This window comes from Tachyglossus aculeatus, chromosome 18 (assembly GCF_015852505.1).
Source record: "Tachyglossus aculeatus isolate mTacAcu1 chromosome 18, mTacAcu1.pri, whole genome shotgun sequence".
In the NCBI taxonomy this organism is placed as follows: Eukaryota; Metazoa; Chordata; class Mammalia; order Monotremata; family Tachyglossidae; genus Tachyglossus; species Tachyglossus aculeatus.
Window position 1 is genome coordinate 8,710,429 of NC_052083.1, and position 25,255 is coordinate 8,735,683.

Here is a 25,255-nt window from a genome sequence, read left to right on the forward strand (position 1 = left end):
ATATAGATAGATATCTATCTATATCTATCTATCTATCTATATCTATCTATATCTATCTATATCTATCTATCTATCTATCTATCTATCTATCTATCTATCTATATACACACACATATATACTCCAGATCGGCACTCTGAAGTCCTAGGGAGCAGAAGACCCTGGAATTTCCCAGAAGCCTTTGATCCAGGAGGCAATACCGGGAAGCGACCTCAGAGCAGGAGGAAGGAGAAAGGCAGGGTCCTGGAGTCCTGGCCCCTCTCAGACGGGGGAGGAGGGAGGAGCTGGACGCGTCCCCCCGCTATGCCCAGTCAAAGGTTGGCCCGGGTCACTACCACCTCTGGGAGAGGACTTTGCCCAGGTTCGAAGGGAGCGGAGAGAGGGGAACAATTCAGACCCCCGGGTCAGGAGCTTGGGCCGCAGAGCCCAGAGCCACAATCCAGAGAATGGCCTCCTTGGACAGGGTCTGTACCCTAAGATCCGTGAACCCGAGCATCTGGGCCCTGCGAGGCCACAGCTTGGGGGTGTTACTGGACCGGGCCCGGGACATCCGGAGGAAACTGGCTCAGGTGAGGCCTTCCCTGCCACCCAGCCGGCATCTCCCCCGCCGTGGCCCGTCCCAAATCTCAGGGATCATCCCAGAGGCCTTTGCTCCTCAGCTCTCCGGCCCTCCCACCGGACATCAGGAAGGCTCCAGCCACCGTCTCCCCCCTTTTCCCTTCCAGGGGGTCGAGAAGCCATTCCAGGTGGTGACCGACTGCCAGGCTGGAGACCTCCAGGCCGCGGGGAGTCCGAGTTGCACCTTCCTACGCCAGGTCGGGGTCAGGAGGGGGGCCCCCACCCCAACACACACACGATCCCCAAGAGGAGAAGGGGAGGAGCTGGGGGATGGCAGGGAAACTGAGGGCAGGGAAGGAGAGAGGGGAGGGGGGCGGTCACCCCACCAGTCCACCGGTCCATCACCAGGTGTTGGCCGCCTGCACTTACCCAGAGCTGTTGGGGACCGGGGAGTTGCCAACGGACGTCTGCCAGAGAGCACGCTGCATCCTACAGGAACTCGACGGATCCAGCATAGGTACCTATCAATCAATCAATCAATCAATCCAATTTATTGAGCACTTACTATGTGCAGAGCACTTTTTTTTAAAATAGTATCTGTTAAGCGCTTTCTAGGTGCCAGGCATTGCTCTAAACCTAGACCGTGAGCTCGCTGTGGGCGGAAACGTGTCTGTTGTTATGTTGTAATAATAATAATAATAATGTTGGTATTTGTTAAGCGCTTACTATGTGCAAAGCACTGTTCTAAGCGCTGGGGAGATGAGGTTGTCCCGTGTGGGGCTCACAGTCTTAATCCCCATTTTACAGATGAGGGAACTGAGGCACAGAGAAGTGAAGTGACTTGCCCAAGGTCACACAGCAGTCATGTGGGGGAGGTGGGATTCGAACCCATGACCTCCGCCTCCCAAGCCCGCGCTCTTTCCACTGAGCCACGCTGCTTCTCTAAGCGTGTACTCTCTAAAGCCCTGTACTCTCCCAAGCGTTCAGTACAGGGCTTTGCATATAGTAAGCGCTCAGTAAATAGGACTGAATAGAACAGCGTTGAGGCAGACACAAGCCGATCAAGTTGGGCACGGTCCCTGCCCCGCGTGGGGCTCGCTGTCTTAACCCCCATTTTACAGAAGTGGCAACTGAGGCACAAAGAAGTGAAGTGACTTGCCAGCAGACACACGGCGGAGAATAAAAGAAAATAAAAGCCAGGTCCTCTGACCCCCAGCGATACTTACTGAGCGCTTCCTGCGTGCACAGCACTGTACTAAGCGCTTGGAAAGTACAATTCGGCAACAGATAGAGACAATCCCTGCCCACCAACGGGCTAACGGTCTAGAAGAGGGGGAGACGTTCAGTCAGTCGGTCCGTCGTACTTATTGAGAGCTTACTGTGCGCAGAGCACTGGACTAAGCGCTTGGGAAATATAATTTGGCAACAGATAGGGGCAATTCCTACCCAACAACGGGCTCACAGTCTAGAAGGGGGAGACAGACAACAAGGCAAAACAAGTAGACAGGCGTCAAAACCATCAGGATAAATAGAATGATCGATAGATACCCATCATTAAGAGCAGTTCTCGTCTATGGAGAAGCGTCACGGCTCAGTGGAAAGAGCCCGGGCTTTGGAGTCAGAGGTCATGGGTTCAAATCCCGGCTCCGCCACTTGTCAGCTGGGTGACTTTGGGCAAGTCACTTCACTTCTCTGGGCCTCAGTTCCCTCATCTGTAGACTGTGAGCCCCCACCCCGCAGGACAACCTGATCACCTTGTAACCACCCTAGTGCTTAGAACAGTGCTTTACACATAGTAAGCGCTTAACAAATGCCATTATTATTATTTATTATTATTATTAGGCCATGTGCTAAGCGCTCGGGAGAGTGCAATATGTCCGAGTTGGTAAGCATGTTCCCAGCTCACAAAGAACTTACAGTCCAGAGAAGCAGCGTGGCTCAGTGGGAAAGAGCCCGGGCTTTGGAGTCAGAGGTCATGGGTTCCAATCCCGGCTCCGCCACTCGTCAGCTTTGGGCAAGTCACTCCACTTCTCTGGGCCTCAGTTCCCTCATCTGTAAAATGGGGATGAAAACTGTGAGCCCCACGTGGGATAACCTCATCACCTTGTATCCCCCCAGCGCTTAGGACAGTGCTTTGCACATAGTAAGCGCTTAACATGCCATTATCATTATTATTATTTATTATTATTATTAGGCCACGTTGCTTCTGTGCTAAGCACTTGGGAGAGTGCAATATGACCGAGTTGGTAAGCACGTTCCCTACCCACAAGGAACTTACAGTCTAGAGAAGCAGCGTGGCTCAAGTGGGAAAGAGCCCGGGCTTTGGAGTCAGAGGTTATGGGTTCAAATCCCGGCTCCGCCACTCGTCAGCTTTGGGCAAGTCACTTCACTTCTCTGGGCCTCAGTTCCCTCATCTGGAAAATGGGGATGAAGACTGGGAGCCCCACGTGGGACAACCTCATCACCTTGTATCCCCCCAGCGCTTAGGACAGTGCTGTGCACATAGTAAGCGCTTAACAAATGCCATTATCATTATTATTATTTATTAGTATTATTATTAGGCCATGTTGCTTCTGTGCTAAGCGCTCGGAAGAGTGCAATATGACCGAGTTGGTAAGCACGTTCCCTGCCCACAAGGAACTTACAGTCTAGAGAAGCAGCGTGGCTCAAGTGGGAAAGAGCCCGGGGCTTTGGAGTCAGAGGTCATGGGTTCCAATCCCGGCTCCACCACGCGTCAGCTTTGGGCAAGTCACTTCACTTCTCTGGGCCTCAGTTCTCTCATCTGTAAAATGGGGGTGAAGACTGTGAGCCCCACGTGGGACAGCCTCATCACCTTGTATCCCTCCAGTGCTTAGGACAGTGCTGTGCACATAGTAAGCGCTTAATAAATGCCATCATCATTATTATTATTATTATCTAGAGGGGTGCCTGCCCGCTGGGCCGGGCAGCAGAGGAAAGGGCTGGGCTGAAAGTCTGTCTCTAGGAAGGAGAATAAGTCCTCGGGGTTTTCGGTCAAAGGTGGGAGGCAAGACACACAAATCCGTACACAGACTTTGCTCCTTAAGTTCTCCAGACATTCCACCGCGCCACCGATGCCCAGTGTCCAAAAGAACAGAGAGTAACGGATACATTCTGTCACGGACTCGGAATCGCGGAGGTGGACATTGGCATTGAGCGTGGGGATGGAGTTGCCGGGCCCAGTCACTGGAAAGATTTTTCTGAGAAGTTCATTCATTCATTCGGTCGTATTTATTGAGCGCTTCCCGTGTGCAGAGCACTATACTAAGCACTTGGGAAGTCCAAGTTGGCAACATAGAGAGACGGTCCCTACCCGACAGTCTAGAAGTCTAGAAGAAGTAGTTTGATCTAGTGGAAAGAGACCGGGCCTGGGAGCCATGAGACCTGTGTTCTAATCCTGCCTGTCCCAAGTGTTTGCTGTGTGACCTTGGGCAAGTTGCTTAACTTCTCCGGCCCTCAGTTCTCCCATTCTCCCTCCCATCTAGACTGCGAGCCCGCTGTTGGGTAGGGACCGACCTCTATATGTTGCCAACTTGGACTTCCCAAGCGCTTAGTACAGCGCTCTGCACACAGGAAGCGCTCAATAAATACGACTGAATCTTACCTCCTTCCCTTCCCCACAGCACCTGTATATATGTATATATGTTTGTACATATTTTTTACTCTATTTATTTATTTATTTTGTTTGTACATATCTATTCTATTTATTTTATTTTGTTAGTATGTTTGGTTTTGTTCTCTGTCTCCCCCTTTTAGACTGTGAGCCCACTGTTGGGTAGGGACTGTCTCTATATGTTGCCAATTTGTACTTCCCAAGCACTTAGTACAGTGCTCTGCACATAGTAAGCGCTCAATAAATACGATCGATGATGATGATCTGGCCCTCAGTTCTCCCTCCTATTTGGACTGGGAGCCCCATGCGGTGCAGGGACCGTGTCCAGCCTAACTCACTGGTACCTACCCTGGCGTTTAGAACAGTTTTCAACACATAGTAAGCGCTTAAATAACACAGGAAAGACGGGTTCCCAGTAAGGTGTTCAAGGAAAGAATAGACGTGGCTCAGTGGAAAGAGCCCGGGCATTGGAGTCAGAGGTCCTGGGTTCAAATCCCGACTCCGCCGATTGTCAGCTGTGTGACTGTGGGCAAGTCGCTTCACTTCTCTGGGCCTCGGTTCCCTCATCTGGAAAACGGGGATGAAGACTGTGAGCCCCCCGTGGGACAACCTGATCACCCTGTAACCTCCTCAGCGCTTAGAACAGTGCTTGGCACATAGTAAGCGCTTAATAAAGACCATCAAAAGAAAAACCCCAACTTGTACTTCCCAAGCGCTTAGTCCAGTGCTCTGCACACAGTAGGCGCTCAATAAATACGATTGAATGAATGAAAGGAAGGGACAACTGAGCTGGGTGGAAGAGAGAGGCCGAAATAAAGGGATAAGAGGCCACACGGCACTTAGTACACCCCTTCTCTCTCTCTGCCATTTCCTCTAGCTGCAATTTATTATTTCAATGTCTGTCTCCCCTTCTAAAAGTCACTTCACCTCTCTGGGCCTCACTTACCTCATTTGTAAAATGGGGATTAAGACTGTGAGCCCTTCGTAGGGCAACCTGATCACCTTGTAACCTCCCCAGCGCTTAGAACAGTGCTTTGCACATAGTAAGCGCTTAATAAATGCCATTATTATTATTATTAAACACAAAGCTCCCTGTGGGCTGAACTTGTGTTTACCAACCCTTCTGTATTATACTGTCTCGAGTGCTTAGTTCAGTGCTCTGCCCACGGCAAGCGCTCAATAAATACCACTGATTGACCGAAGTCTGTGACGGCAGAGACTTCAGAAGTCATCTGATCCATCTTCTTTCTTCTAAAATAGCCCTGAAAACCCAACTGATCAGCCCTCAAGGATTTTCTCTCAGTCCCCCCCCTCCCTCCAAGGAATCTTCAAACTGAGCACATTGTGAGCAGGATAAACGTCTACTACTACTACTACTAATGATAATGATGGCATTTATTAAGCGCTTACTATGTACAAAGCACTGTTCTACGCGTTGGGGAGGTTCCAAGGTGATCTGGTTGTCCCACGGGGGGCTCACAGTCTTAATCCCCATTTTCCAGATGAGGGAACTGAGGCTCAGAGAAGATCCCCCCCGCCTTACCTCCTTCCCCTCCCCACAGCACCTATATAGATGTATATATGTTTGTACGGATTTATTACTCTATTTATTTATTTTACTTGTACCTATTTATTCTATTCATTCTATTCTGTTAATATGTTTTGTTTTTTTGTCTGTCTCCCCCTTCTAGACTGTGAGCCCGCTGTTGGGTAGGGACCGTCTCTATCGCTTGCCGACTTGTACTTCCCAAGCGCTTAGTACAGTGCTCTGCACACAGTAAGCGCTCAATAAATACCATTGAATGAATGAAGTGACTTGCCCAGCGTCACCCAGCTGACAGTGCTTTGCACATAGTAAGCGCTTAATAAATACGATTGAATGAATGAATGAAGTGACTTGCCCACAGTCACCCAGCTGACAGTGCTTTGCACATAGTAAGCGCTTAATAAATACGATTGAATGAATGAAGTGACTTGCCCACAGTCACCCAGCTGACAGTGCTTTGCACATAGTAAGCGCTTAATAAATGCCATTATTATTATTATTATGAGTGGCAGAGCCGGGATTTGAACCCACGACCTCTGACTTCAAAGCCCGGGCTCTTTCCACTGAGCCACGCTGCTTCTCTCAAATTAATCGAGCATTTACCGTGTGCAGGGCACTGTACTAAGTGCTTGGGACGGTACAACAATATACCAGACATCCCCCACCCACAACAAGTTTACGGTCAACTCTGTTATGTTGTACTCTCCCAAGTACCAAAGCACTGTATCCTTGTGGATAAAAAACCGGTCCTGGGAGTCAGAAGGACCCGGGTTCAAATCCCGGCTCCGCCACTTGTCCGCTGTGTGACCCTGGGCAAGTCACCCAACTTCTCTGGGCCTCAGTTCCCTCATCTGTAAAATGGGGATGAAGACTGTGAGCCCCACGTGGGACAACCTGATTATCCTGCATCTACCCCAGCGCTTAGAACGGTGCCCAGCACAGGGTAAGTGCTTAACAAATACCATTAAAACAAAAAGGGGCTTAGTATTTATTCACTCGATCATAGTGATTGAGCGCTTACTGTGTGCAGAGCACTGCACTAAACGTTTGGGGAAGTACAATACAAAAATAACCGGATGCGGTCCCCACCCACAACGAGCTTACAGTGTAGTGCCCTGCACAAAGCGGTCAATAAATATATAAATAACATTTATAAAATAGAATCTACATACAATAAAATATACAAATAAAATGTATTTATATATAAATAAGTTATTTCTATAGAAATGAAAGTTACTTATATATAAAGTTATATATAAATACAGTAAAATATACAAATAAAATGTATTTCTATAGAAATAAAAGTTACTTATATGTAAAGTTATATATAAATACAATCAAATATGCAAATAAAATGTATTTCTATTGAAATAAGTTATTTCTATAGACATAAAAGTTATTTCTATAGATAAAAAAGTTCTATAGAAACAAAAGTTAGTTCGATAGAAATAAAAATTAGTTCTATAGAAATAAAAGTTAGTTCTATAGAAATAAAAGTTAGTTCTGTAGAAATAAAAAGGTTAGTTCTGTAGAAATAAAAGTTATTTCTATGAATAAAAGTTATTTCTATATGAATAAAAGTTATTTCTAGACATAAAAGTCATTTCTATAGAAATAAAAGTCATTTCTATAGAAATAAAAGTCATTTCTGTATAAATAAAAGTTATTCCTGTATAAATAAAAGTTATTCCTATAGACATAAAAGTTATTTCTATAGAAATAAAAGTTATTTCTATAGACATAAAAGTTATTTCTGTAGACATAAAAGTTACTTCTGTAGAAATAAAAGTTACTTCTGTAGAAATAAAAGCTATTTCTCTAGAAATAAAAGTTATTTCTATATAAGTTATTTCTATGTAAATAAAAGTTATTTCTATATAAAGTGTATTCATATATGAATAAAAGTTATTTCTATAGAAATAAAAGTTATTTCTATATAAATAACTTATTTCTATATAAAATGTATTCATATATGAATGAAAGTTATTTCTATATAAATAAGTTATTTCTATAGAAATAAAGTGTATTTATATATGCATAAAAGTGATTTCTATATAAATAAAAGTGATTTCTATAGAAATAAAGGTTATTTCTATAGAAATAAAGGTTATTTATATATGAATAAAAGTGATTTCTATATAAATAAAAGTTATTTCTATATAAATAAAGGTTATTTCTATATAAAGTGTATTTATATATAAATAAAAGTTATTTATATGTAAAGCCATTGATATATATTGATATTGATGTATATCAATGGCTTTACATATAAATAACTTTTATTTATATATCAATAGCTTTACATATAAATAACTTTTATTTATATATCTATATATATCAATAGCTTTACATATAAATAACTTTTATTTATATATCAACATATATATATCAATAGCTTTACATATAAATAACTTTTATTTATATATCAATACACTTTATATAGAAATCACTTTTATTTATATAGAAATCACTTTTATTTATATAGAAATCACTTTTATTCATATATAAATACACTTTATTTCTATAGAAATAAGCTTTATTTCTATAGAAATAACCTTTATTTCTATAGAAGTCACTTTTATTTATATAGAAATCACTTTTATGCATATATAAATATATATATTTATATACATATAATATATTATATATATAATACAACATATAATATATATTTATATATAATATATATATATATATAAATATATATATTTATTGACCACAATAGCTTGATTCATTCTGGCCCCCCCTTAGGCTCCTACAATCTGACTTTCCTGGAAGGGCCGCTGTCTCGGAGCGTGGCCGGCTTCCTGGAGCGGCGAGACGGAGGCCTCCCCTGCAGCCCTCTGGACGTGATGCCCTGCGGCCCGACCTGCAAAGCCATCGCGGTGAGGCCCAGGGAGGCCGGGAGACGGGGGTGACGGCGCAGAGGACGATCAATCAATCGATCAATCGCACTTACTGAGCGCTTACCGTGTGCAGTCAGCGCTTGGGAAGTCCAAGTTGGCAACATACAGAGGCGGTCCCTACCCAACAGTGGCCTCACCGTCTAGAAGCAGGGGACAGATAACAAAACCCTTGGTGACCTCATTCGCTCATCTTTGGGTTATTCATCCCTCCAGCCGCATTTACTGAGCACTTCTTGGGTGCCCAGCACTGTACTGAGCGCTTGGGCGAATACAATATAACAGCAAGACCAAACGCCCTGGGAACGAGCAGCGGAACGGAGCGAAAAATGAGTCCCCTGACTTATTGATTAGATTTCTGCGTTTCTTACCTGGTTTCATTCATTTAGTCATCATGCCGAGCCTCATGAACGGTGGTTTCCCCGGCTCGGGGCGACGATTAGATTCTCCGGCCCGCTTGAGGGAAGCCGGACCACCTTGGTGAAGGTCACTGACTTGGGACTCGTAGCCAAGAACGCGCCCAAGGCCCTCCAGGAGAAGTCTAATTTACTGCACGGAAATTATAATAGTAATCACCATCGTGGCTTACGGTCAACTGTTATATTGTGCTCTCCCAAGTACCGAGGCAGTGCGGCCTCGTGAATATAATAATAATAATAAAAATAGCATTTATTAAGCGCTTGCTATGTGCAAAGCACTGTTCTAAGCGCCGGGGAGGTGACAAGGTGACCAGGTTGTCCCACGGGGGGCTCACGGTCTTCATCCCCATTTTACAGATGAGGTAACTGAGGCACAGAGAATAATAATAATAATAATAATAATAATGATAGCATTTATTAAGCGCTTGCTATGTGCAAAGCACTGTTCTAAGCATCGGGGAGGTGACAAGGTGATCAGGTTGTCCCACGGGGGGCTCACAGTCTTCATCCCCATTTTACAGAGGAGGTAATTGAGGCCCAGAGAAGTGAAGTGACTTGCCCAAAGTCACACAGCTGACAATTGGCGGAGCCGGGATTTGAACCCATGACCTCTGACTCCAAAGCCCGGGCTCTTTCCACTGAGCCACGTTGCTTCTCTATATGTAATATAACACGGCCCTGGGAGTCAGAAGGACCTGGGATCTAATCCCGGCTCCACCACTTGTCCGCTGTGTGACCGTGGGCAAGTCACCCAACTTCTCTGCGCCTCAGTTCCCTCATCTGTAAAATGGGGATGAAGACTGTGAGCCCCACGTTAAGCGCTTACTACGTGCCAGCCACTGGACTAAGCGCTGGGGCGGAGGCAAGCAAATTGGGTCGGACACAGTCCCTGTCCCAGGTCACAATCCTCATTTTACGGATGAGGTAACTGAGGCCCAGAGAAGTGAAGCGAGTTGCCTGAGGCCACACAGCAGACAGGTGGCAGGGCCGGGAAAGGGACAGCGAGGCAAGGACTTGCCGTCAAGTCCTTATCATTCAAACAGCAGCCACAAAATGTTTCCTTCAAACAGTCAGGGCTAAAATAACGATGGCGTTTGTTAAGCACTTACTATGTGCCAAGCACACGGCACATGTACTATATTCATTCAATCGTATTTACTGAGCGCCTACTGTGTGCAGAGCACTGGACTAAGCGCTTGGGAACGATGCTCTGCGCACAGTAAGCGCTCAATACACACGACTGGATGAATGAATGTACTATACACTTGGGCAAATGCAAGATAATTCAAAACACAGACCCACGTGGGGCCCGGAAATCAATCAATCAATCAATCGTATTTATTGAGCGCTTACTGTGTGCAGAGCCCTGGACTAAGCGCTTGGGAAGTACATGTACTATATGTCCCAAGCGCTTAGTACGGTGCTCGGCGCACAGTAAGCGCTCGATACATACGACTGGATGAATGAATGCACTATACACTTGGGCAAATGCAAGATAATTCAAAACACAGACCCACGTGGGGCCCGGAAATCAATCAATCAATCAACCGTATTTATTGAGCGCTTACTGTGGGCAGAGCACCGTACTAAGCGCTTGGGAAGTCCTAGTTGGCAACATATAGAGACAGTCCCTACCCAACAGCGGGCTCACAGTCTGAAAGGGGGAGACAGAGAACAAAACCAAACATACTAACAAAATAAAATAGAATAGATATGTACAAGTAAAATAAATAAATAAATAAATAAATAGAGTAATAAATATGTACAAACATATATACATATATACAGGGGGAGACAGAGAACAAAACCAAACATACTAACAAAATAAAATAAATAGAATAAATATGTACAAGTAAAATAAATAAATAGAGTAATAAATACGTACAAACATATATACATACATACAGGGGGAGACAGAGAACAAAACCAAACATACTAACAAAATAAAATAAATAGAATAGATATGTACAAGTAAAATAAATAGAGTAATAAATATGTGCAAACATATATACATATATACAGAGGAAGCCAGAGAACAAAACCAAACATACTAACAAAATAAAATAAATAGACTAGATATGTACAAGTAAAATAAATAAATAGATAGAGTAATAAATATGTACAAACATATATACATATATACAGGGGGAGACAGAGAACAAAACCAAACTTACTAACAAAATAAAATAAATAGAATAGATATGTACAAGTAAAATAAATAGAGTAATAAATATGTACAAACATATATACATATATACAGGGGGAGGCAGAGAACAAAACCAAACATACTAACAAAATAAAATAAATAGATTAGATACGTACAAGTAAAATAAATAAATAAATAGAGTAATAAATATGTACAAGCATATATGCATATATACAGGGGGAGACAGAGAACAAAACCAAACATACTAACAAAATAAAATAAATAGAATAGATATGTACAAGTAAAATAGAGTAATAATTGAATCCCCATTTTCCAGATGACGAAAACGAGGCACTGAGAAGTTATTTTGTTAGTATGTTTGGTTTTGTTCTCTGTCTCCCCCTTCAAGACTGTGAGCCCACTGTTGGGTAGGGACCGTCTCTATATGTTGCCAACTTGGACTTCCCAAGCGCTTATACAGTGCTCTGTACACAGTAAGCGCTCAATAAATACGATTGATGATGATGACGATGAAGTTAAGTGACCTGCCCAGGGTCCTCCAACAGGCCACTGGCAGAGACAGGATTAGAATTCAGGTCCCAGGCCCGTGGTCTGTCCACTAGGCCTAGTTATTTCTCCAAGCCCCTTCTCTAGACTCTATGCAACCGCCCAAATTTTGGGCGCAACCTCAAGGCCACGGTCACCCCCCGAAGCAACACCGGGCAGGGGTGGGGGGCTGACGGGGCCCCCTCGGAGGAGCACGACGTCCAAGGCCTGGCCGACGGAGAGCTTCGGTCGGCCCGGCCACGGGGCCGCCACCGGCCGGGTCCCGGGCTCGCCCTCTCGGAGAAAACCGGGCTGCCGGGCCGAAGGGGCACGAGGAAGCCACGGAGGACGGACCCAGCGGCCGAAGGATTAGGGGAGAGGGGTCACGGTGGGAAGCCCGGGGCCCCTCTGCTCACGCGGCCCTCCCTTCCCCAGGACATCCTGAACATGCTGATGGACGGAGAGGCTCTGCTGAAGACGGGGGTCCTGCTCCCCGCCCCCGGCCCCCCGGTCCTGGCCGAGGCCGTGGCCCTGGTGGGCGGCGTGGAGCTGCGGTACCAGCTGGACGAGGAGCGGAGCTGGGCGCTGGACGTGGACGAGGTGGAGCGGGCGCTGAAGGAGGGGCGGGCGCGCTGCCGGCCCAAAGTCTTGTGTGTGGTCAACCCGGGGAACCCCACGGGTGAGCAGCTCCTCCCTTCTTCCCACTCAGCCGCCCCAAGCAAGCGACCATACCCACCTCGGCGCAGTTAGCGTTCCCGGTTCCCAACTGCTTCCCAGGCCCTCCTGGCCGTGCCATCTCCCTCGGCCTCTTGGGAGCGGGAGGGGGCCGAGCAACCATCCGTTAGGCCGCAGGTGGCCGGGGAGGAGGGCCGGTGCTCTGGGATCACCTCTTCCTCCTCCTCCTCCTCCCAGGCCAGGTGCTGAGCCGGGAAACCATGGAAGGCGTGATCCTCTTGGCCGCCCGGGAGCGGCTGCTCCTCCTGGCAGACGAGGTCAGGGCGGTCGGAGGCTGGTGCGGGCAGGCGGCCTGGGCAGCCTTTCCGTCCCAACAGCCTCAATGGGAATTGGGAATGGGAATTGGCACCAGGAGGTCACGCCAACCGCGGGTCCGGCTCCTCGTCCCACGCTCGCCCCGTCTCCCTCCGTCCCAGGCCTACCAGGATTTGGTGTTCGGGCCCGGTTGCCGCTTCCTCTCCTTCCGTCGGGTGCTTCTGGAGCTGGGGCCGCCCCTGGCTCACTCCCTGCAGCTCATCTCCTTCGCCTCCCTCTCCTCCGGGCTGGCTGCCGAGTGAGTCCCGGGCCGGGGCACAAGTAGCCGGGGGGGACCCTCCGCCCGTCACCGAGAAGGCCCGTCCCCGCCGCCACCGAGGCCGGGGCTGTGGGTGTTGTAATATTAATAATAATAATAATAATTACGGTACTTGTGAAGCACTTACTGTTCAAAGCATTGATATATATGTATACATACATATATACGCATATGTTTGTACATATTTATTACTCTATTTATTTTACTTGTACATATCTATTCTATTTATTTTATTTTGTTAATAAGTTTGGTTTTGTTCGTTCATTCATTCAGTCGTATTTATTGAGCGCTTACTGTTTGTTCTCTGTCTCCCCCTCCTAGACTGTGAGCCCACTGTTGGGTAGGGACCGTCTCTGTATGTTGCCAACTTGGACTTCCCAAGTGCTTAGGCCAGTGCTCTGCACACAGTAAGCGCTCAATAAATACGATTGATGTTGATTGATTGATAAGAAGCAGCGTGGCTCAGTGGAAAGAGCCCGGGCTTTGGAGTCAGAGGTCGGGGGTTCAAATCCCGGCTCCGCCGATTGTCAGCTGTGTGACTTTGGGCAAGCCACTTCACTTCTCTGGGCCTCAGTTACCTCATCTGTAGAATGGGGATTATGACTGCGAGCCCCCCGTGGGACAACCCGATCACCTTGTAACCTCCCCAGCGCTTACAACAGTGCTTTGCACATAGTAAGCGCTTAATAAATGCCATTATTATTATTTTCTAGACTGTGACCCTGTTGTTGGGTGGGGACCGTCTCTATACGTTGCCAACTTGTACTTCCCAAGCGCTTAGTACAGTGCTGTGCACACGGTAAGCGCTCAATAAATACAATTGAATGAATGAAGTGAATCAGGTTGGACACAGTCCCCGTCCCGTGTGGGGCTCACACTCTTATCCCCATTTAACAGATGAGGTACCTGAGGCACGGAGAAGTCAAGTGACTCGCACAAGGTCCCGCAGCAGAGCCGGGATTAGAACCCAGGTCCTTCTGGCCCCCAGGCCCGTGCTCTACCCGCTAGAGAGGCAGTGTGGCTCAGTGGAAAGAGCCCGGGCTTGGGAGTCGGAGGTCGTGGGTTCTAATCCCGGCTCTGCCACTTGTCAGCTGGGTGACTTTGGGCGAGTCACTTCACTTCTCTGGGCCTCAGTTCCCTCATCTGTAATATGGGGATGAAGACTGTGAACCCCACGTGGGACAACCTGATCACCTTGTACCTACCCCAGCGCTTAGAACGGTGCCTGGCACATAGTACTGTGAGCCCACTGTTGGGTAGGGACTGTCTCTATATGTTGCCAACTTGGACTTCCCAAGCGCTTAGTCCAGTGCTCTGCACACAGTAAGCGCTCAATAAATATGATTAACAGATATTATTATTATTATTAAACCAGGCTGCGTCTCGGGGGGAACGCGCGACAGGGTCCCCAGCTTGTGCTGTCCCCAATGCAGGTGTGGGCTCCGGGCCGGATTCTTCGACATAGTGAACGTGGACCGGACCCTTCTAAGTGGCCTCTACAATCAGCTGACCGGCATGAGCGTCCCCCCCAGCCTGGGCCTGGTGGCCCAGAGGGCCCTGAGTGACCCGCCTGGCCCGCAGGACCCATCCTACCTCCGCTTCGCGCAGGTCGGAGCAGCTCCCGCGGAGGGCCGGGGGGACCGACCGACCCGAGTGGGGCAGAAGCAAGGCCGGTTGGGTGGGCGACGTGGGACCCCCAAACTACCAACTCCAACCAGCTCTCTCCCCCGGCGGGCCCTTCCCCCAGCTCTGCCCGACCGGCCGGGAGGCGGTGGGATCCGAGGGAGGAGGGGAGAGGGAACCTGGGCCTCGCCACCTGGCATCCCGGTGCCCTCCGTGCCCCCCAGGAGAAGCAGGCGGTGCTGAGAGCCCTGGCGGAGAAGGCTCGGCTGACGGAAGGCGTCTTCAACCAGGCCCCGGGCATCCGCTGCAACCCCGTGCAGGGCGCCGTGTACTCCTTCCCCCGCATCTCGCTGCCCGCCCGAGCCCTGGAGCGGGCCCAGGTCTGGGGGTCCCACCCGGGTCTGGGGGAGGACGGCGAGGAGGGGGTGGGAGCTCTGATTTCGGCCCCCGTGTCTTGCTTCCCTTCGCTCAGGCCCTGGGTCTGGACCCAGATTTCTTCTTCTGCCAATGCCTCCTGGAGGAGACGGGGATCCTGGTAGGCCCTGGCTGTAGCTTTGGGCAGGCCCCGGGCACCTATCACCTCAGGTACCAGGGCCTCCCCCTCCCTAAACGCACCCCCCCCACCCCGGACCACCCTCCCCTCCCTCCTCAGGACCCACTTTCCTTCTACAGAGGGAGGGACCGTACTAAGGGGCGGCCGAGAAATGGGGTGGGGGTCTGAGCCGCCTGCCCCTCTCGACTGTGAGCCCACTCTTTTAGACTGTGAGCCCACTGTTGGGTAGGGACTGTCTCTCTATGTTGCCAACTTGTACTTCCCAAGCGCTTAGTACAGTGCTCTGCACACAGTAAGCGCTTGATAAATACGATTGATTGATTGATTCTCTCTCCCAGGCTGAGCCTGGCCCCGCCACTGAAGACGCTGAGCCGGGCTCTCCGCGCCGTCACCCTCTTCTACAGCAGCTTCGTGGAGGAGAACAGCTGATGGGATGGAGGAATCGGGCCCCGTCCCTCCTTTATTACACTTCCGCCGTCTCAAACTCCCCGACTCCGAGTGGTCTCTCTCTCTCCCTTTCCCTCTCACTCCTCACGGGTGAGGCGGAGCTGTAACCAAACTGAACTTTATTTCCTTCCCCGTGGCGGCCGGGCCTCGGGGAGTTCCCACCAGCTTCCCACCCCCGCCCCTCAGCGTGGCCTGGCTCGGCCAGCCCTATCCCACGACCCCGAAGGGATCCCGGACCCCAGGCCGCCTCCTCGGGGGACCGGCCGCTGGGAAAGTGAGGGGCCCCTCGCCCCGGCGGCCTCTCCGTCAGCCGAGAGAGGCGGGCGCGTAGTCCAGGTACAGCACGGCTGCCAGGGACAGGGCGAGGAAGAGCCCGAAGCAGGGCCGCAGCCCCGCTCTGTCCACCAGCCCCCCAGCCACGGTGCTCAGCATCAGTTTCCCCAACAGCTCCAGCGTGGCCAGGAAGCTGTAGTGTGTGGCCTAGGGGAGAGGGAGACAGCCTCAGGATCCCTCTCCATAGATCCTCGCCTCACCAGGTGATGAGAATAATAATAATAATGGCATTTATCAAGCGCTTACTATGTGCAAAGCACTGTTCTCAGCGCCGGGGAGGTTACAAGGTGATCAGGTTGTCCCACCGGGGGGCTCACGGTCTTCATCCCCATTTGACAGATGAGGGAACTGAGGCCCAGAGAGGTGAAGCGACTTGCCCAAAGTCACCCAGCTGACAATTGGCGGAGCCGGGATTTGAACCCGTGACCTCTGACTCCAAAGCCCGGGCTCTTTTCCACTGAGCCACGCTGCTTCTCTGGCTCGGCGGCAAGAGCCCGGGCAGGGAATATGTCTATTAGCTCCACCACATGTCTGCTGTGTGACCTTGGGCAAGTCACGTCACTTCTCTGAGCCTCGGTTCCCTCCTCCAGAAAATGGGGATGAAGACCGTGAGCCCCACGGGGGACAACCCGATGACCTCATATCCCCCCAGCGCTTAGAACAGTGCTTGGCACACAGTAAGCGCTTAACAAATGCCATCAGTATTGTTATTATTATTATTACCCCAGCTCTACCCCAGCCTTCAGGGTACCGAGGCACCTCTCCCAGCATGCTCTGCTCCTACCCCCGCTCTACTTCAGCCTTCAGGACACTAATAATAATAATAATTTTCGTATTCGTTAAGCGCTTACTGTGTGCAAAGCACTGTTCTAAGCACTGGGGAGGACGCAAGGTGATCAGGTTGTCCCACGTGGGGCTCACAATCTTAATCCCCATTTTCCAGATCAGGTCAGTGAGGCCCAGAGAAGTGAACTGACTTGACCCCACACAGCTGACAAGTGGCGGGGCCGGGATTAGAACCCATGACCTCTGATTCCCAAGCCCGTGCTCTTTCCACTGAGCCACGCTGCTTCACTAGGGCACCCATCCCGGGATACCCAGGGAGAGTCCCCCGGACCCCAAAGGCTAGAAGGCTCCTTTCTATATGTTGCCATCTTGTACTTCCCAAGCGCTTAGTAGAGTGCTCTGCACACAGTAAGTGCTCAATAAATACGATTGATTGATTGATCCTCCCTCCCGAGCATCGGGGCTAGTTGGGGTGACCGCCACAGGGTTCCCACCACACTGCAACCCACCCTGGGGTCCCTCTGACCTCAACGTGGCACGGGGAATGGAGGGAGAGCTTGGGGACCCCTTAACTCCTGCAGCCCCCATCCCCAACCTTCCTCGGGAGGGAGAGGAGTTTGCTCCCGCGCTCGGGGTCCCTCCCCGGGACCTGGTACCTGGACGGCTTCGTCTGCGCGCTGGGAGCAGCGCATCATGACGCTGAAGGTCAGGGTGGTGACCAGCCCACTCAGGAAGTGCTGCAGGCAGATGCTGAGCACCGCGGCCCCTGAAGGGGAGAGAGAAAAGGCCGGAGCACGGGGTCGGCGGGGCGCAGCCGGCCCCAGCCCCGGTCCCCGGGGTCCCGGGCTCACCTCGGAAGAAATCCCTGGAGCCGTCAAAGGTGAAGAGCAGGGCTGACTGGAAAGCCAGGCCACCCAGACGCAGCAGCAGCAGGGGCCTGAGGACCGGGAGCGGCTGTCTGCAAGGGGGAGAGGGGAAAGAAGATGAGGTCCGCTTGCCCGTCCACCTGTCCACCCACCCCGGCGCCCCCGAAACTAGCCCTAAACCACGGCAGAACTCCTCAGCTTCCACCCAAACAGCTCACATCCAAGAAATCCACCTCCTTCCCCCCCCACACATATGCCAATCCGACCCAGGCCCCAGAGCGGGAAGATCCATAGGGAGGGAAGAGGAGGCCCGGGGCAATAAGGCGGAAAGGCCGGTGGTCGGGGGGGGGGGTCACCTGTGTTTGGCCAGGAACACTCCGGCCAGGGAGGACCCCGTGATGGAGAAGCCCATGGCCACTATCCCGTTCCACAGGCCCAGCTCCTGGGCGGACATCCCTTGGTCCAGGAGGAAGAGAGGAAATATGCCGCTGGCTCCCTGCTCACCTGGTGGGAAGCGTGGGGGAGGTTGGAGATGGGAGAGACACAGTGAGGGGGGCTGAGACTGGGAAGAGGGAGATGTGTCTACCAACTCTGTTATATTGCCATCTCCCAAGCCCTTAATGCGGTGTGCCACACACAGTAAGCGCTCAATACATACCACCGATGGAAGAAAAGGAAAAACAAAGGCTGGGAAAAATCTGTAAAATGGGGATGAAGATTGTGGGGCAGCCTGATCACCTTGTATCCTCCCCAGCGCTTACAACGGTGCTCTGCACACAGTAAGCGCTTAACAAATCCCGGCTCCGCCACTGGTCAGCTCGGTGACTTTGGGCAAGTCACTTCAGTTCTCTGGGCCTCAGTTACCTCACCTGTAAAATGGGGATTGAGTCTGTGAGCCCCACGTGGGACAACTTGATTACCTTGGATCTACCCCCCAGCGCTTAGAATGGTGCTTTGCACATAGTAAGCGCTTAATAAATGCCATTAGAAAAAAAATGGGGAGAGAGGGACAGGGGAGAAAGAGCAGAGGACGGATGATGAGCGGACAAGGGGGTGGGGGCGGAGTGATGCCAGGAGGCCCATTAACTGGCCAAAGAAAATATGGGGTATTAATATTATTAATAATAATAATAATGGAATTTACTAAGCGCATACTATGTGTAAAGCACTGTTCTAAGCGCTGGATAATTTTGGTATTTTTTTTAATGGCATTTATCAAGCACTTACCATGTGCAAAGCACTGTTCTAAGCGCCGGGGAGGTAACAAGGTGATCAGGTTGTCCCACGTGGGGCTCACAGTCTTCATCCCCATTTTACAGATGAGGGAACTGAGGCCCAGAGAAGTCAAGTGACTTGCCCAAAGTCACACAGCTGACAAGTGGCGGAGCCGGGATTGGAACCCATGACCTCCGACTCCAAAGCCCAGGCTCTTTCCACTGAGCCACGCTGCTTCTCTAATGCAGTGTGCCACACACAGTAAGCGCTCAATAAATACCACTGATGGAAGAAAAGGAAAATCAAAGGCTGGGAAAAATGGAGAGAGAGGGACGGGGAGAAAGAGCAGAGGATGGATGATGATGCAGACAAGGGGGTGTGGGTGGAGTGATGTCAGGAGGCCCATTAACTGGCCAAAGAAAATATGGGGTATTAATATTATTATTATTATTAATAATAATAATGGCATTTATTAAGCGCTTACTATGTGTAAACACTGTTCTAAGCACTGGATAACTTTGGTATTTTTTTTAATGGCATTTATTAAGCGCTATGTGCAAAGCACTAAGCGCTGGGGGGTAGATCCAAGGTAATCAAGTTGTCCCACATGGGAATCACAGACTTAATCCCCATTTTACAGGTGAGGTAACTGAGGCCCAGAGAACTGAAGTGACTTGCCCAAATTCACCGAGCTGACCAGTGGCGGAGCCGGGATTTGTTAAGCGCTTACTATGTGCAAAGCACTGTTCTAAGCGCTGGGGAGGATACAAGGTGATCAGGTTGTCCCACATGGGGCTCACAGACTTAATCCCCATTTTACAGGTGAGGTAACTGAGGCCCAGAGAACTGAAGTGACTTGCCCAAATTCACCGAGCTGACCAGTGGCGGAGCCGGGATCTGTTAAGCGCTTACTATGTGCAAAGCACTGTTCTAAGCGCTGGGGAGGATACAAGGTGATCAGGTTGCCCCACAATCTTCATCCCCATTTTACAGATGAGGTCAATGAGGCGCAGAGAAGCAAAGTGGCTTGCCCAAAGTCACCCAGCTGACAAGCGGCGGAGCCGGGATTTGAACCCATGACCTGTGGCTCGCAAGCCCGGGCTCTTTCCACTGAGCCACGAGGGAGTGGGGACTGTGAGCCCACTGTCGGGTAGGGACTGTCTCTATATGTTGCCAACTTGTACTTCCCAAGCGCTTAGTACAGTGCTCTGCACACAGGTAGTGCTCAATAAATACGATTGATTGATTGATTGATTGATTGACTGGAGAGAGAGACAGGGTCAGCAACGCCCATGATCCCAACATCCCAGGCCTGGGACCTCCAGGAATGGACCAGGGGAGAGGAGGGTTCCCTGAGACTCTCTCTCATCCCCACAGCCTTCAAATCTCCTGTTTTGGGGGTTTTTCTTTGAAATGGTATTTTCAAGTGTATTTATTGAGCGCTTACTGCGTGCAGAGCACTGGACTAAGCACTTGGGAAGTACAAGTCGGCAACATAGAGAGAGAAGCAGCGTGGCTCAGTGGAAAGAGCCCGGGCTTGGGAGCCAGAGGTCATGGGTTCTAATCCCGGCTCCGCCGCTTGGCAGCTGTGGGACTTTGGGCAAGTCACTTCACTTCTCTGGGCCTCAGTGACCTCATCTGGAAAATGGGGTTGAAGACAGTGAGCCCCACGTGGGACAACCTGATCACCTTGAATCCCCCCCCAGCGCTTAGAACAGTGCTTCGCACACAGTAAGCGCTTAACAAATGCCGTTATTATTATTATTATTATTATTATTATTATTATAGAGAGACGGTCCTTACTCAACAACAGGCTCACAGGCACAGTTTTAAGTGCTGAGGTTAGTCCAGATACAGTCCCTGTTGCCCAGGGGGCTCGCAGTCTGAGTATTGAATCCCTCATTTACAGTTGAGGAAACCGAGGCCCAGAGCAGCGAAGTGACCTGCCCAAGGTCAAACAACAGGCAAGTGTGGCGGAGCTGAAATGACCGGATTAATAAAAATAATAATAATAATGGCATGCCCTCCCTCTGCCCATCCTCCAAGCTAGCTGTCTTCCTCCCTTCAAGGCCCTACTGAGAGCTCACCTCCTCCAGGAGGCCTTCCCACACTCAGCCCCTTCCTTCCTCTCCCCCTCGTCCCTCTCTCCATCCCCCCCATCTTACCTCCTTCCCTTCCCCACAGCACCTGTATATATGCATATATTTGTACATATTTATTACTCTACTTATTTATTTATTCACTTGTACATATCTATTCTATTTATTTTATTTTGTTACTATGTTTGGTTTTGTTCTCTGTCTCCCCCTTTTAGACTGTGAGCCCACTGTTGGATAGGGACTGTCTCTATATGTTGCCAATTTGTACTTCCCAAGCACTTAGTACAGTGCTCTGCACATAGTAAGCGCTCAATAAATACGATTGATGATGATGATGATTAAGCGCTTACTATGTGCAAAGCACTGTTCTAAGCGCCGGGGAGGTAACAAGGTGATCAGGTTGTCCCACGGGGGGCTCACGGTCTTCATCCCCATTTTCCAGATGCGGTCACTGAGGCCCAGAGAAGTGAAGCGACTTGCCCAAAGTCACCCAGCTGACAGTTGACGGAGCCGGGATTTGAACCCCTGACCTCTGACTCCAAAGCCCGGGCTCTTTCCACCCGTCTACGTGTTTTGCTTTGTCGTCCGTCTCCCCCTTCTAGACCGTGAGCCCGTCGTCGGGTGGGGACCGTCTCTATCTGTTGCCGACTTGGGCTTCCCAAGCGCTCAGTCCAGCGCTCTGCGCACAGCAAGTGCTCAACGAATACGACTGAACGAATGAGAATCCAGGTCCTCTGTCTCCCGGGCCCGCGCGCCATCCGCTAGGCCCCGCGGCCTCCTCCTCTCTCGGCGGCCTGGACACTCACCCAGCTTATAGAGCAGCACAAAGCCGGCCGTCCACAGAGTCCCGGTCACCGCCAGCAGAGTACGGAGGAGGTGAGAGGGGCTCAGGGGCGCGGGCCGTGGGCAAGCGGGGACCGCGGCGGGGTCGCCGGGGCCCGGGCGCAGGGCCGGGGCGCGCCAGGCGATGCCAGCGGCCGCCAGGTAAGCGGAAGCCAGGAGCGTGAAGAGCGGCCCCCAGCCCAGGCGGCCCGTGACGGCGAGCAGCCCGCCGCCGGCCAGCAAGGAGCCCAGCTTGTAGCCCACCACCTGCACCGTGTTGCCCAGGCCCACCTCGTGGGGGGCCAGCAGCCGCACGGCCAGCCCGTCCAGGGCCACGTCCTGCACCGAGGCGCACAGGTTCAGGAGCAGCAGCGCGCCGGCCAGGGCCCCGAAGTGGGTCTCGGGGGGCAGGGCGGCGCAGGTGGCGCAGGTGCCCGCCAGGGCCACCGTGCTCAGGGCCAACCAGGCCCGCTTGGAGCCCCGCTGGTCCACCAGCGGGGCCCAGGCCACCTTCAGCAGCCAGGGCAGGTAGAGCACTTTGGTCAGGCTGACGCGGGTCAGCGAGAGGCCCCGGGAGCGCAGGTAAATGGGCAGCAGGCCCGACTGGAGCCCGTAGGGCATCCCCTGCACCAGGTAGAGCAGGCCCAGGAGGACCAGCTTGGCTTTCATCGGGCCGCCCTGGCCCGCCGCTCCCACCCCCTCCCCAGGCAGCCGTGGGGCTGTCGGGGTAGGGCGCGGGGCCCGGGCCACGCGGGCCCTAGGGACTCCCCCATCTCCCATGGGGTCCGGCCCCGCTGCCCTGGGGGAGCTTCAGGAGACCCCCTCCCCAGAAGACCCGGGATGGACACACGGGCCGGCAGCCCCCTCCTCTCCAAATGGGGCCCTGGGGGGCTTCAGGCGACCCCACAGGGACAAGTTACGGACACACGTCCCGTCCAAAAGGGGTCCAGGGGTGGGGGGCTTCAGGCGACCCCCCCCAGCAAGACCCAGGAAGGACACACGTCCCAGCAGCCCCCTCCTCTCCCCAAGGGGCCTGGGGGAGGAGAAGAGGGGCTTCAGGTGATACCCCTCCACAAGACCCAGGAAGGACACACGCCCCAGCAGCCCCCTCCTCTCCCAAAGGGGTCCAGGGGTGGAGTGGGGGGGCTTCAGGCGACCCCCCGCAGGACACACGTCCCAGCAGCCCCCTCCTCTCCCAAAAGGGTCCAGGGGTGGAGTGGGGGGGCTTCAGGCGACCCCCCGCAAGACCCAGGAAGGACACACGCCCCAGCAGCCCCCTCCTCTCCCAAAGGGGTCCAGGGGAGAAGAAGGGAGATTTCAGGCGACGCCCACAAGACCCAGGAAGGACACACGTCCCAGCAGCCCCCTCCTCTCCCAAAGGGGTCCAGGGGTGGGGTGGGGGGGCTTCAGGCGACCCCCACAAAGACCCAGGAAGGACACACGTCCCAGCAGCCCCCTCCTCTCCCAAAGGGGTCCAAGGATGGGGTAGAGGGGCTTCAGGCGACCCCCCACAAGACCCAGGAAGGACACACGTCCCAGCAGCCCCCTCCTCTCCCAAAAGGGTCCAGGGGTGGGGTGGGGGGGCTTCAGGCGACCCCCACAAAGACCCAGGAAGGACACACGTCCCAGCAGCCCCCTCCTCTCCCAAAGGGGTCCAAGGATGGGGTGGAGGGGCTTCAGGCGACCCCCCACAAGACCCAGGAAGGACACACGTCCCAGCAGCCCCCTCCTCTCCCAAAGGGGTACAGGGGTGGGGTGGGGGGGGCTTCAGGCGACCCCCCCAAAGACCCAGGAAGGACACACGTCCCAGCAGCCCCCTCCTCTCCCAAAGGGGTGCAGGGATGGGGTGGAGGGGCTTCAGGCGACCCCCCCCAAAGACCCAGGAAGGACACACGTCCCAGGAGCCCCCTCCTCTCCAAAAAGGGGCCTGGGGGAGGAGAAAGGGGGCTTCAGGCGACCCCCCCAAGACCCAGGAAGGACACACGTCCCAGCAGCCCCCTCCTCTCCCAAAGGGGTCCAGGGGTGGGGTGGGGGGGGCTTCAGGCGACCCCCCCCAAAGACCCAGGAAGGACACACGTCCCAGCAGCCCCCTCCTCCCCCAAAGGGGTCCAGGGGTGGGGATGGGGGGCTGACCCCCGTGCCCTTGGCTAGTGGGAAGAAGGCAGGAGGATTTTGGGGGGGTCCCTGGGAGTGTGGCCTCTGAGTGGGAGGGGGCTCCTCTCTCCTATTGGTCCCAGCCTGAAGGTTGGGGGTCGGGGATTGGCCGCAGAGAGCGGAAGGATGCTGCCACAAAAAGGACCGGTCCAAGAGAGGGGGTCCCGGGGAGGGGGCGAGGGCTCCGGCCTGCTCAGGGACGCTCAGCCCGTCCGGTCCTCCAGGGCCATAGAGCAGACCGCGGGGACAGGCGGCCTGCTGCGCCCTTCTACCCTCCCCTCCGACTCCTCTCTATGATCGCGGACGTTCTCCCCCTCATCCTGGGACGCTCTTTCCGCCTCCTCTATGGCTCTGGAGGACTCCCCCTTCCATCCAACCGCACTACTGGGATCATCGAGATAGGAGCTGCCGGCTAGAGAGTCCACTCCGGGCTCCTTGGCCTCCCCAGGGCGGCCCGGAGGGCGCTCTGGTACCTCCTAGCGGTAGCCCCGGGGGAGTCCCTGGACTCATAATAATGATAATGATAATAATAATAATAATGATAGCATTTATTAAGCGCTTACTATGTGCAAAGCACTGTTCTAATCGCTGGGGAGGCTACAAGGTGATCAGGTTGTCCCACATGGGGCTCACAGTCTTCATCCCCATTTTACAGATGAGGGAACTGAGGCCCAGAGAAGTGAAGTGACTTGCCCAAAGTCACACAGCTGACAATTGGCAGAGCTGGGATTTGAACCCGTGACCTCTGACTCCAAAGCCCGGGCTCTTTCCACTGAGCCACGCTGCTTCCCATAATAATGATAATAATAATCGTAGTAATAATAATAATGGCATTTGTTAAGCACTTACTATGTGCAAAGCACTGTTCTAAGCGCTGGGGGGGATACAAGGTGATCAGATTGCCCAAAGTGGGGCTCACAGTTTTAATCCCCATTTTACAGATGAGGGAACTGAGGCTCAGAGAAGTTGTGACTTGCCCAAATAATTTGTTAAGCTCTTACTATGTGCCAAGCACTGTTCTAAGCGCTGGGGTAATAATAATAATAATAATGACGGTATTTGTTAAGCGCTTACTATGTGCCAAGCACTGTTCTAAGCACTGGGGTAGATACAGGGTGATCAGGTTGCCCCACGTGGGGCTCACAGTTTTAATCCCCATTTTACAGATGAGGGAACTGAGGCTCAGAGAAGTTAAGTGACTGGCCCAAATAATTTGTTAAGCGCTTACTATGGGCCAAGCACTGTTCATTCATTCATTCAATCGTATTTATTGAGCGCTTACTGTGTGCAGAGCACTGTAC

The 25,255-nt window shown here is 51.8% G+C and overlaps 2 protein-coding genes across 2 annotated transcripts; one reads left to right on the forward strand and one right to left on the reverse strand.

Moving 5' to 3' along the window:
* The first annotated feature begins 388 nt into the window (after nt 1–388).
* On the forward strand, nt 389–15,716 carry LOC119939952 (alanine aminotransferase 1-like). Its single transcript, XM_038759983.1, has 11 exons — nt 389–567; nt 724–813; nt 965–1,073; nt 8,485–8,618; nt 12,183–12,426; nt 12,660–12,739; nt 12,899–13,035; nt 14,490–14,664; nt 14,904–15,059; nt 15,152–15,264; nt 15,571–15,716. The coding sequence occupies exons 1-11, from the start codon at nt 445–447 to the stop codon at nt 15,659–15,661; spliced, it is 1,452 nt and encodes a 483-aa protein (XP_038615911.1). The 5' UTR covers nt 389–444; the 3' UTR covers nt 15,662–15,716.
* Nucleotides 15,717–15,781: 65 nt separating this feature from the next.
* MFSD3 (major facilitator superfamily domain containing 3) lies at nt 15,782–22,592 on the reverse strand. Its single transcript, XM_038759984.1, has 5 exons — nt 21,785–22,592; nt 18,021–18,168; nt 17,650–17,756; nt 17,455–17,564; nt 15,782–16,159 (listed from the first exon to the last, which is right to left on the reverse strand). The coding sequence occupies exons 1-5, from the start codon at nt 22,578–22,580 to the stop codon at nt 15,986–15,988; spliced, it is 1,335 nt and encodes a 444-aa protein (XP_038615912.1). The 5' UTR covers nt 22,581–22,592; the 3' UTR covers nt 15,782–15,985.
* Nucleotides 22,593–25,255: the final 2,663 nt, after the last annotated feature.

Bases quoted from the DNA above. Each gene is read 5' to 3' on its own strand.
- LOC119939952 (XM_038759983.1), top strand. From the start codon at position 445: ATGGCCTCCTTGGACAGGGTCTGTACCCTAAGATCCGTGAACCCGAGC. The intron at 814-964 runs GTCGGGGTCAGG...GTCCATCACCAG, and splicing joins GTTGCACCTTCCTACGCCAG to GTGTTGGCCGCCTGCACTTA. The intron at 12,740-12,898 runs GTCAGGGCGGTC...CCTCCGTCCCAG, and splicing joins TGCTCCTCCTGGCAGACGAG to GCCTACCAGGATTTGGTGTT.
- MFSD3 (XM_038759984.1), bottom strand. From the start codon at position 22,580: ATGGGAGATGGGGGAGTCCCTAGGGCCCGCGTGGCCCGGGCCCCGCGC. The intron at 18,169-21,784 runs GTGAGTGTCCAG...GCTTCCCACCAG, and splicing joins TGTGCTGCTCTATAAGCTGG to GTGAGCAGGGAGCCAGCGGC. The intron at 17,757-18,020 runs GTGACCCCCCCC...TCCCCCTTGCAG, and splicing joins GTGTTCCTGGCCAAACACAG to ACAGCCGCTCCCGGTCCTCA.